The 11,904-nt window shown below is 33.3% G+C and overlaps 2 protein-coding genes across 2 annotated transcripts; both read left to right on the top strand.

Annotated features, from left to right (window-relative positions):
- The first annotated feature begins 3,435 nt into the window (after positions 1-3,435).
- On the top strand, positions 3,436-6,583 carry LOC140873658 (transcription factor MYBS3). The gene is made up of 3 exons (XM_073276859.1): positions 3,436-4,066; positions 4,986-5,194; positions 5,861-6,583. The coding sequence occupies exons 1-3, from the start codon at positions 3,763-3,765 to the stop codon at positions 6,362-6,364; spliced, it is 1,017 nt and encodes a 338-aa protein (XP_073132960.1). The 5' UTR covers positions 3,436-3,762; the 3' UTR covers positions 6,365-6,583.
- A 3,047-nt stretch (positions 6,584-9,630) lies between these two features.
- On the top strand, positions 9,631-10,499 carry LOC140873800 (ethylene-responsive transcription factor ERF039-like). Its single transcript, XM_073277058.1, has one exon. The coding sequence runs from the start codon at positions 9,676-9,678 to the stop codon at positions 10,375-10,377; it is 702 nt and encodes a 233-aa protein (XP_073133159.1). The 5' UTR covers positions 9,631-9,675; the 3' UTR covers positions 10,378-10,499.
- Positions 10,500-11,904: the final 1,405 nt, after the last annotated feature.

The raw sequence follows: 11,904 nt of genomic DNA, 5'->3' as shown, positions 1-11,904 counted from the left end.
TATATGTCTAAGATTTTACTTTTTTTTTTCTCACAATAATACGAGTAACAGGAAGATCAGTGTTTTTTTTTTTTTTTTTCTTTATAAAAAAAAAGGTATTTCGCATATATTTCTTGGAGATTCTCCAAATCGTGAATCCTAATTACTATGTATTAATAATTTATTGTTTGGTTCGTGAATGTGATGATTAATAATGTACAACATAAATATGATAAATCAATATATTTAGGTAAATATAAAAAAATGGAGTGCAAATAACAAAAAATGGAGTGTAAATATTAACTTCCAATGATGTATGCCATTAATTTTTTTAAAAACTTGATCCAAATATTAAATAAAATAATGGCGGATTATTAATCAATGTCTTATTTTTCCACACAAAACAAATAGTTGTCATTGCTCTTTTGTCTATATAAAATAGAAGCTAAAAAAATAATAGAAAGACTATTTTATAATTAGCTGGAGATCGATATAGGAATGAGATTGGGGGATAAGATGTGAACAAGTGTTGATAAAACTTGGATGATATACTTGAGAATATACTTTTTCACAAATAATAAGGCCCACGTCGAATTTTCCTTGACAAAATCCGAGACTCTCACCGACCATTTTAATACTTTATTTATCAAAATTAAAATATCGAAATCTCTCTTTCAACAAACATTTAGCCAGATCCTTAAAGGGATATAGTCAAAAAGAGGAAAGGAATCAAATCTCGTTTGTATGTTCTAATTATATATACCTAATTTAATTTGTGAGTATGCTCCAATTTATTCTGGGAGAATAAATATTTGTGCGCTCATGGAACTTTTAAATCACCAAGTTAAGAACATAACTTAGGCATGAATTTGTATATTTTTGTTCAAGTGAATAAACAAACAAGAGACAAACAGAAAATATTAATACTAAACTTCGGTTATTTATTTGAAGGGATATGTCTCGCAATCATCACTTCACATGTCCATTTATAATAATACAAATTGAAATATTAATTTGCACCAATAAATAAAATTTGAAAAATCTAAACTCGAACTGATTAGCATTGTACAGTCCATGTCATGAATGCACCTGCTGCGTCTTTTTTAATGTGTTTTGACATTCTCGTCATCTGATGATCTGATCCAACTTTTTAAATATATTTTTGTGAAAGAATCTGATTTTTAATTTGGCACAGTTAGAAGTTGTGAGTACATGTGTTTTATCAAGTTCTTTTGTATTGTTCCTCCAATTAGGCCCTCAATTTTTGGAGGATACTACCAAATACTGAATACACTTTATAGCTTTTACTTGACCACAATATTTCTACTTGAATTAATATCATATTCGGTATATAAATCATCAGCCGCGAAAGCCCCGCTTAACACCGGTTTAGGTTCGAGCCTAATCTCCCCCCTCTTACCGCGATAAAAAACAATAATCATTTGGATCTAATTAACACACATATATTGTTGAGGTGCTAACTTTTGGTAAAATGGCAAGCGCTCGATCCTACAATTGAATCGCACCATTACCACAAGCTCTCATTTTTTATAAAGCGACAAACGTTCGATCCTACATATATTAGATACTGCTTGGATTAGAGACTCGACAAATGAATATTGGATAACATATATTGTTTATGTCTCCCAAGAAAAGTGGTGCAAATGCAATGCAAACAAGTAGGCCTAATGGGGACAAATATACATAATTATAGATACACCAATAATTTTTCATGTAACCCTCCCAACACTTGGCAACATTATGCAACCACGCGTTTTATGTGTTTTTCAAAGGATCGTGTGTTCACATCATATACTTTTCACCAAATTAATTATTTATACTCATTATTATTATATATATTAAATAAACCACGACAAAATAAATAAATGAGGGAAACCTCGAGAAATTATAATACTTTAGTATTTAATTAAATTAAATACTTATACAGTTTACGCGTGCGCATATATATATATATATGTATGTGATTGGTCTATTTATTATGGACTACATGTGACCAATGTGTGGACAAATCTAGCGTCTCAAGTCTCTATGAAAAGGCCGGTTTATTATTTATTTTGTTTATAGCTAATCTTTAGTTGACTAATACCACGAAATCTTTATATTTGAATTTCACATTCATTTTGAAATTTAAGCTGGAAAACCAACATTTTTATATTTTATTTTCTTCTGAATTAATCGTAAATATAATATAATAATATACCATGATATTTATATAACCATTTTATTAATTAATCGAAATAACCTCTTTCACACTTTTGTGTATTATTATAAATAATGATAATTATTAATTATTATAGTTTCAAAAGACATTATTATTATTACATTATATGTATGTATATATTATAAACGTTTTACTACTTGTTTTTGTATGTATATATGCTTGTTTCCATTATAAATTGTCCGTATATAATATATCACTTAATTTATACATATAAAATAATATTCTAAAATAAATGTTTTGGATTGATTCAAGACTTCGAGTACATTTCCAACTATTTGGAAAACATGGGAATATATTGATTAAAAAGAAGACGAAGCAAATAGTGTCCTTTAGACATATTTAATTTAAGGAAGGAAAAATAGATGGCTAGTCTAAAGGTTAGCGTGTGAGTAGAGTAAATTAATCTTTATTTAAAAATCATATCTTATTAGATGTAGTGTACTTTGTGATATGTAAACTATATATATTATATTATATTATATTATAAATAGTTGTTTTTATACATACACAGTCCAAATGGATAATTTTCCACACTATAGTCTATAAAAATAAACAATTTTAGTTTTCGTAATATCAACTCTCGTGCTTGGATCATAAAATTTAAAATTAGAACAATCATTCGAATATGATCAGAGTTTGAACTCTAGGGAAAAAAAAATCTAATTCTTGTTAGTTCATATTTGTTTGCATAAAAAACATTAATAAATTCAAATAGGATTGAAATTTTATATAGTTTTTTTGTGAAACGCTCTCACGTATATTTATTTTGGAGATTGATAAACACGATTCATATATAGATTAAAAATTAATATTTTTGCAATAATTTTTATGTGTAAATTTTTCCATCCAATCTCACTTTGGAAAATAAGAAATAATAAATCGATTAAAAGAGGAATTTAAACATCAAAGAATATATATTTAGCCATTATCCTATTTTATCCAAATAGGACTTTGTGGCACAACAACATAGGCCGACAAAGCGTGTCACCTTCACTTGTTTCTTAATTAAGTAATCATCTTATCCTCATCGTTATTATTATTATCTTCTCTTATATAGTGCATAATAAATAAGATTAGCTCCTTTCAAAAAATAAAAATAAAAAATAAATATACCTTGGGTATCAATTAGTTCGATTTGGTTCATGAGATTAGACGATAAACATAATTTATAGCTCTAATATTTTAGGATATCACAATAACCATGAAAAAAAAATACAATATATAATCAATTAATACGTAATCCTTTGCTCCAAATTGGGCCAAAAGAAATAAGTACTCTAGTTTTGCTATCCCTTTATACGTGTATTATATTATAATCAACAATCCTATCTCACTCCATAAATTATATGCTCTCTCTACTTGTATTTATATGTTCATCCGATTCAATCAGCGGCGGAGGCGGCGGCAGCATCATCGGCTTAAGCAGAACGAAGAGAAACAACAATTTACGGGACGATTGATTCCCTTATCGTGGATTATGTGATAAAGATCCGATCTTTTTTCAAGAAAATCGAACCAATTGTTTTGATTACTTGGATACAATGACAAGGAAGTGTTCTCATTGCAGTCACAACGGGCACAACTCTCGGACTTGCCCGAATCGAGGGGTGAAGCTTTTTGGGGTCAGATTGACTGATGGGTTGATCCGGAAGAGCGCTAGTATGGGTAATTTGACCCATTACATGAGTGGTGGCGGCGGAGGCGGCGGGAGTGGGAGTGGGACCCCGCAAAACGGCGTTGCGAATGATTCCCCGGCCGACACCCCTGACCGCCAGTCCACCGCCGATGGATACGCGTCTGAAGATTTCGTAGCCGGGTCGTCTTCCAGCCGGGAGAGGAAGAGAGGTCTATATTTATATGTGTTTTAGGAAATGTTTCCTCTTTTTTTGTTATTTTTGAATGGATTATGTTTATTTGCTTGCAGTGTTCTGTAGATTCTCATGCGATGATTGTGCTGCATGGTTTGTGAGTTTTATAGTTGTTTTCTTGAATTGAAGTTTGATTTGAGAAAATTCAGAGTTTTGTTTTTAATCTTGAAGAAATTGACTTAGTACCTGAACAGAAGAGGATAACGAAATAAAATTAGAAGAAAAGAAAATGGGTTGATGTTGGATCATTTCCATCTCCCATTTATATTATTGAATTTGTGAAACTAACTGGATTAGTTAGTCAGAGATGTTTTGAAAATTGAAAGGCCTATGATTCTACAAGAAAGATGAATTGTTTGTATGTCTCTCTGACTGTAAATACTGATATGTATGTGTCTGCACAAATTTGTCTGTGTGGTGTTCCAAGTTACAAAGTCTGTTTGGATGCTTCAATGTGATTGTTTTGATGGCAATTAAGTGAAGAATCAGTTTTAGAATCTGTCCTTTTTGATTTTTTTCCTGGATTTCCTTGTTTTTTGATACGGGTTTTACTGAGCTTTGTTCCGCATCCTGAGTTACTTAGAAATCGGAAATATGGTCGAAAAATTTATACGATTGATTATTACTGTTACATTGAATGTTGAGGCCATATTGATGCAAGGCATCTAGGATTTTTCGTGTATAAAAATAAATGTAGTATAACGGTTAGATATTGTTTCGAGGGTGTTGAGGATTGAGAAATGTGAGAGTGGTTGTGATGCTTCAAATTACTATTCGCTGGGGAATAATGACAATGGTCCAACATGAAGGAAGTCCGGATTCCTGATCATAAGTTTCCTTGCCTACATGGTTTGAATGATGAAACAGAGCATTCTTTCTTTTTGTCATGTTTTCAGGTGTTCCGTGGACAGAAGAGGAGCATAGGATGTTTCTGCTTGGGTTGCAAAAACTTGGTAAAGGTGATTGGCGTGGAATTGCACGTAACTATGTGGTGTCAAGAACACCGACTCAGGTTGCCAGTCATGCCCAGAAGTACTTCATAAGGCAGTGCAATGTATCTCGGAGGAAAAGGCGCTCTAGCCTTTTTGACATCATAGCCGATGAGGTAAACCTTCATTTTTATCTTCGTTCATGTAAATTATGCGTTTGGTTTTGATTGCTAAACGAAAAACAAATTATGATTTTGGATCACCTTTGCCATTTGAATGTGGTGGATATTTGACTAAATCTCCGCGATGATCTCGCTTATTGATATTTTAATATTCTCATTGAAATATTTTGAAATATATATTAAGATCGTTTTATTACATAATATCTGCCTGCAATACACAGATGTGACTCAAAAACTAGCTGTAGGTCTTGCGGAACCAGGTACTCCATCACTTGGCTTATTGGTTGGCGAACAAAAAGCTCTCTATGATGCCATGGACCGATGATGGCTTTAAAAATTAGGCTTACTCCAATCATTTACCACTGTCGTAGCTTGCTTTATTTCTTTTAGTTTTATTCTTTTGTGTTTGTTTTGGTTGAGTGTCTTTAAAGTGCCATTTGAATTCTATACGAGTAAGCTATTACATTCTAACACCATCCAGCTCAGCACACGATAAAATCCAGAAAAATGATTGTGTGCCTTATTCTCTCAGTTTACTTCACCAAATCAGTTTATTTACTCCCCACTTATTTATATTGATGTAATTTTGTGATGGTTTTTCCCCTTTTAGAAAGATTAACTGATTAATATTCGCCGTCAATTTTTCATGTATTTCTTCAGCAAGTTGATACTCCAATGGTGTCACGAGATTTTATCTCCGCGAATCCTTCCCAAGCCGAGGCCCAAAGCAGCAGCCCCACCCCACTACCTCCTGCTGTGGATGAAGAATGTGAATCAATGGAATCCGCAAACTCCAATGACGTAGAAGCCATACTTCCCCTACCCGAGGGTTCGCAATATGCCTACCCGCTTTTATATCCAGCTTATGTTGCCCCGTTCTTCCCTGTTCCCTTCCCATTTTGGCCAGGATACAATGCTGAGCCAGTAAAAGAGGCCCATGAAGTGGTAAAGCCAACACCAGTCCATTCGAAGAGCCCAATCAATGTGGACGAACTCGTTGGAATGTCTAAACTAACATTGGGGGAATCCCTTGGCGAAGCAGGACCATCAAGCGTCTCACTCAAACTCGTCGAGGGCTCAACTAGGCCGTCAGCATTTCATGCTAGTCCGAGTTCGGGAAATTCAGATGTTAATCCTAGCGACAACCCGATTCATGCCGTCTAGAAGAAGGCATTCTTGGGATGTTGGATTGCTCGGCGGCGGAAATCTCTTGTTAATATCTTAAACTGTTAATGGGGTTTCGGTAAATTTATAATTTTATTTGTTAGACTACCGTAATAAGTCTGCGTTTAGGGAAGGAATAGGTTCAGGAACTGTGTCGTGAAATCATTTGGATCCTTCAAACACTTATGCATCAGTTAAATAGTAACTTACTTGGCTTGACTTCTTTCTAGATTTCTGAAATGGATACTGGTTTTATGTGCACTTTTCTTGATTTCTCGTAGGTTGTGCTTGGATGGATGAATGGAAAACTATGGAGCGGAGATTAATTATATGATATTTATAATGGCTGGAATTTAAATTCATAAAAATTATCATTATCTTTACCTTTATATTTTTTTTTATTTTTTTTGTGACGTGGGAACCCGTAGTCGCTATTTTTCGGTACGCTCTGGGTAAACCTCGGACTAACGCAATAGCTTGCAAACTACGTTAGTCAGGTAAACCACACTAGGCAAGCCCTGTATGATAGACTAGTTCAAGAAGGTGTTGGCATGGTGCAATCGAACTCCTGACCTATGGCCAAGAGTTTATTTACTACACCAACGTGAACACCTCCTTAGGGCCCTTTACTTTTATATTTATTAATAAAAGGGGTGGATTTGACATTTAATCAAAACAATCAAATGGAGAAAATTTCTTGAAGAGTAATCTTGATACAGCTGTATTCCCAAATTCTTGATTCATGGGCTATGGTTGTATCCTTCCTACTGTATTGTCATGGGACTCTACTTCAAAATTTATCACCGATTGAGGTAGAAGTAAATCGGTAATGGCAATACGAGAAGCACTGAGTTGGCTTAAAAATCTGAACACTCGAATGTTAGGATCGAAACTGAAGTTCTTCTTGTTATTGAGGCATTGCTAAAGTCAACGTCGGATGCATCAAGTTTTGAGTCGTATTGTAAATGATTGTAATATTCTTGTTTCGGATATACGATTTGTAATTTTGTTTTTGTGAAGCGGTCATAGAATCAAGCTATCCTTGTTATAGCTAAGGAGTTGTTACTATAACTGGTCTAGAAAGAAGAATGTCTCCTACTTTGAATTTTGATTTCTGAAGTTGTGTTCCCTGATTTGGTTTAATGAACCACTGATGTTTTTATTTTATGAGAGAATATCTTTGGTCCCGTTTGGTTTCAAAAGTTAGGCCAAAAAAACACTTTTTTAAGTGCTTTTCAGTTAACAAGGTGTTTGGTTGACAAAAAAAGTGCTTAAATAAGCATTTTTTAAGTCAAAATTAGAGTTTTTTTAAAAGCCAAAAATTGTAGCTTTTAAAGCACTTATTTTAAAAAATCTCTACAAAATCCAAACGGGCTCTTTAATCAAACTTCCTTTTTAAAAAAATATATATATTTTCTAATGTATTCAAATGCATATGAGATGATCATTTTAAAAAAAATATTCGACCATATATTTTAAAATCATTATTTTGATAGTTTTAAAAAACATCAATCTATCCACATCCCGCAATCATAGCAGGTGTTTATATCGGATAATGCATTTAAAATCTATTATTTTCAACCTACAATTCTACAAATGAATCTTCTTGAAAGTAATGATACTTTTGGTTTTCGAGTAAAAAAAAAATGATACTTTTGGTTTTTGAAATGCATTTTGTTTTTTTTGTTTTTTAGGTGGAAACCCGCAGTTGCTATTTTTCGGTGCGCTCTGGGTAAACCCCCGAACTAACGCAATAGCCTGCAAACCACGTTAGTCAGGTAAACCACATTATGCAAGCTCTGTGTGACAGGCTAGTTCAAGAAAGTGTTGGCAGGGAGAATCGAACTCCTGACCTATGACCAAAGTTCACATACCCCACTAACTTGAACATTTCTTAGGAGCAATGCATTTTGTTCTTGTTGATTTGGGTCGTAGTTCAAGTTATCGAGATATATTCCATCAATAATATTTATACAAAAATTTGAAAAAAAAAAACACTAGAAGTAGCAAAAGCAAAGAAATTCCCAATGGAAGAATAAAAGGTGACATGTAACATTTTTCTCTTTAGGGATAAACAATGTCAATCCCTTCCTTCATAAGCATTGTTCGATTCTCCTTGCGAAAGCCAAATAATACAAAAGATGAAACATGTGATCATTGTCAGTCTTTTTTTCATTTTAGATGTGCAAATCTCTTCACGTAATGCTTCATTGGTCAAAATAGCATTTTGTACGGCAAGTCCATTTAACTTTTCCAATATTTGAAATATAATTTCTTTATACTTTAATGCACTTTAATTGAGTTATTGGGTTTTTCTTTTTTTCTTTTTTTTGAACATGTGCACACACATCCTTTACCTTTGCTTCTACGCGTATATATGTAATAATTAATTTACTAAAGTTTAGGCTGCCAACGTTGCCTTCTCATCAGGTTTACAAAGAAATCTTAATAAAATTTTGAATTAATGATGTTGAGTCAATTGCTGTAGAATTTGAACATTCTAAATTTACTGAATGAATGTCGAAGGAAGTTTCTGTAACATAGGAAAGTTTGATTTGGGTTTAATATGATTACGAGAGATTTAAGTCGAAAACTTTCTTACATTTTCCATTGTTTGATTCCGCTAATTGGAAGGAAGCCTAGTATATGTGACAATGCATAGTGTGGTCATGCACTGTATAATTCGCTTCACTCCAAAGAATACTGCCCCTATTATGTAGCCCAATCATGCATATATTAATCAAAGAAACATTTAAAGAATTTTTCATCTACTTATTTTAACATCTCACTTGAAATAAAAATATTTATTGTTCACGTGTTTGTTTTTAAGTCGGATCTGGTCCAAACATTAACGTAAAAATAAATAAATAAATGAGATGATTGCATACATTATCCAGTGAAATAACGAGATTGATGAGATTGTTAACCCCTTGTATTTTCAATTTTTGAGCACAAATATCTTTAAAAACACATAAGGACAAGAGATTTTGTGCTCAAAATTTGAAAACATAAAAATGTATGTGCTCAAAATTAAAAAACACAAGAAATTAATATATCATTTTATTTATAAAGTGTTTTAACGATCTTAGTATTTCACTGGAACAGTGTAAGCAAATTATCCATTAATAAATAAACCTTGCTCACATATAAGATTATGAGAAAGTGTGACCTCAAAAAGAGTGCAAAAAATCAAAAAAAGAAAAAAATTGAAAAACAAATAAAGGAAACTGTCCCATTCGAGCCACATTCCCCAGTTCTGTATAAAACGAAACCATCTCAAGTTTCCTTCCAAGATTCATACATCTCCACCAATGGATCAAATCACCAATTTCGACTATATGCAAGAATCCGCCGCCGCCTCTTCCTCCTCCTCCGCCGGTACCTCCTCCGTACCCAAGACTGATGCGGCAGCTGACCTTCACTCGACACAAAAAACGAGTAAAAAGTATTTAAACAAGATCAAAATTCCCAAGAGAAACGAAAGAAACAACCTGCACCAAGCCTATCGAGGAGTTCGAAGACGAAGCTGGGGCAAATGGGTCTCCGAAATCCGCGAACCCAGAAAGAAATCAAGAATCTGGTTGGGAACCTTCGACACAGCAGAAATGGCGGCTCGAGCCCATGACGCCGCCGCCATTGCCATCAAAGGCCACTCTGCTTTCCTCAACTTCCCCGACTTACTTCACCGACTCCCACGCGCCGCCTCCAAGGCTGCCAAAGACGTCCAGGCCGCCGCGGCCGAAGCCGCGCAGCTGGCGGTTCCCGTCGCAGATTTCGACCGCACGAATGATCGCTCGCCTACATCCAACTCCGATTCCAGTTCTTTAACTGATCATGAAGACATTTGTAGTCATGTTGATGATGCTTTTCTCGGCTTGCCGGATCTTATCTTAGGCATCGCCGGTTACGACAATTTCGACGGGTTACTCCCGGCGGTTCTGGCCGGAAGTGACGCCAATATCCACGGTGAATTTGCGCCGGAAAATCTTCTTTACGGAGACTTCTATATATAATCATCATATATAATATTATTGCTTCTCAGTGTATTTTGCATAGATTCACAAATAAGTTTGTGCAAGCCAAATATGCATGTCAAGTGTTGAGGTACGTACGTATTCGTATTGATCATTTCTCGATTAGAATGAGTCAAATGTAAAAATATATATATATCATGTGGAAACTTAGGTTATATATGCGTGAAAAATCTATGTTTCAATTTAAATTTAACATGCGTAGAAAAAAAATGATAGAGCTGATAATTATGGAAATTTCTTTATAATTTTTTATATTTGTAGCTAAAGAAAGATTATATTATATTTATCTTGCAAAATTCAATTTTGGAGACTAGCTCCTGAGTCCAAATGGATTTCCGAAAATCGACCGCAGTCTGAAAATCAAATCAAACGATAAAAAGGGAATATATCATACAAAATTTTTCGATTTGGAAAAATAATATTAATCTTGTATAATGTTTTACATTTGGGTAGTTTTCTCAACCACTCCAACCAACGAGTGTGATTTGATTATTGGAAACTAGTTTTTGTTGGAGAAAATTTATCTTTCGAAAGATTAAAAATCTTTAAACACTAGTCGTTACGTTAATCCCATTATCAATTTGATCCTGATCAAAACGTTTCGCTTTGAGAGTGTTAAAAAAATTCATAATCACTTGATTCTAACTTCTAAGTTACAAACGCAAGTTCATTAGAATTAAAAATTTTGGGGTGTGATACAAATATTGTTCATAAAACCTATATATACACACGGCACACCGTTACATTTTTTTCCTTTATATTTAATTATAAAATTGATGGTTCTATAAATACTTTCATGGTTTCATGATCAGACAAATTTATTTAAATGTAATTTCTCACATCCACATCTTTTCAATTATTTTTTTTTCAAATAGGAAATTGAGAATACAAATTGTCGGAGGAAAATATAATATATTTTTAACTATCAAGTGAAAACTTCCATTTATATATTTCAGAATTATATTAATAAACTAGAGAAAATCTTAACTGTGTTTCGTGTAATATGATCCTATAATATTTATTATTTGTGTCATAGATACGCAACACATATATCTAAATAGCTAGTATATGTGCGTATGAGCTAGCAAACAAGCTATGTAAAGATTTGAAAACAATGATTTTCATGAATACATTAAATTCAAACAAGGATACTGTATTTTGGTCTTATATATTTATTTCTTTGCTGTTTTAGTTATTTATGTTATTGAATTGCAATATTGGTTTTGTATCTTTTGATTTTTTGCAAATTTTTTTATCGGGAGACTGATCATGTGACATTACACACATCAGTGTTATGTCTGAACCACAACAACAAAACACACTAGTCTTTATCCCGCCAAATGAGATTGGCACATGGATTCTCCTACGCCATTGTTATTTCCTATTAATCGTTATATTGATCAATTTTTAAAATCTTCACTTAAGAGCTTGATTTTTGGGAAATCAAGGGCTCCAATGGCAATGATCATCTCACCATTGACGTTTCAATGTGTGAGCTATATATAT

Source organism: Henckelia pumila, unplaced genomic scaffold, assembly GCF_033568475.1.
Source record: "Henckelia pumila isolate YLH828 unplaced genomic scaffold, ASM3356847v2 CTG_80:::fragment_1, whole genome shotgun sequence".
NCBI classification, from domain to species: Eukaryota; Viridiplantae; Streptophyta; class Magnoliopsida; order Lamiales; family Gesneriaceae; genus Henckelia; species Henckelia pumila.
The sequence above is the reverse complement of the archived record's forward strand: the minus strand, read 5'-3'. Positions and strand labels throughout refer to the sequence as shown.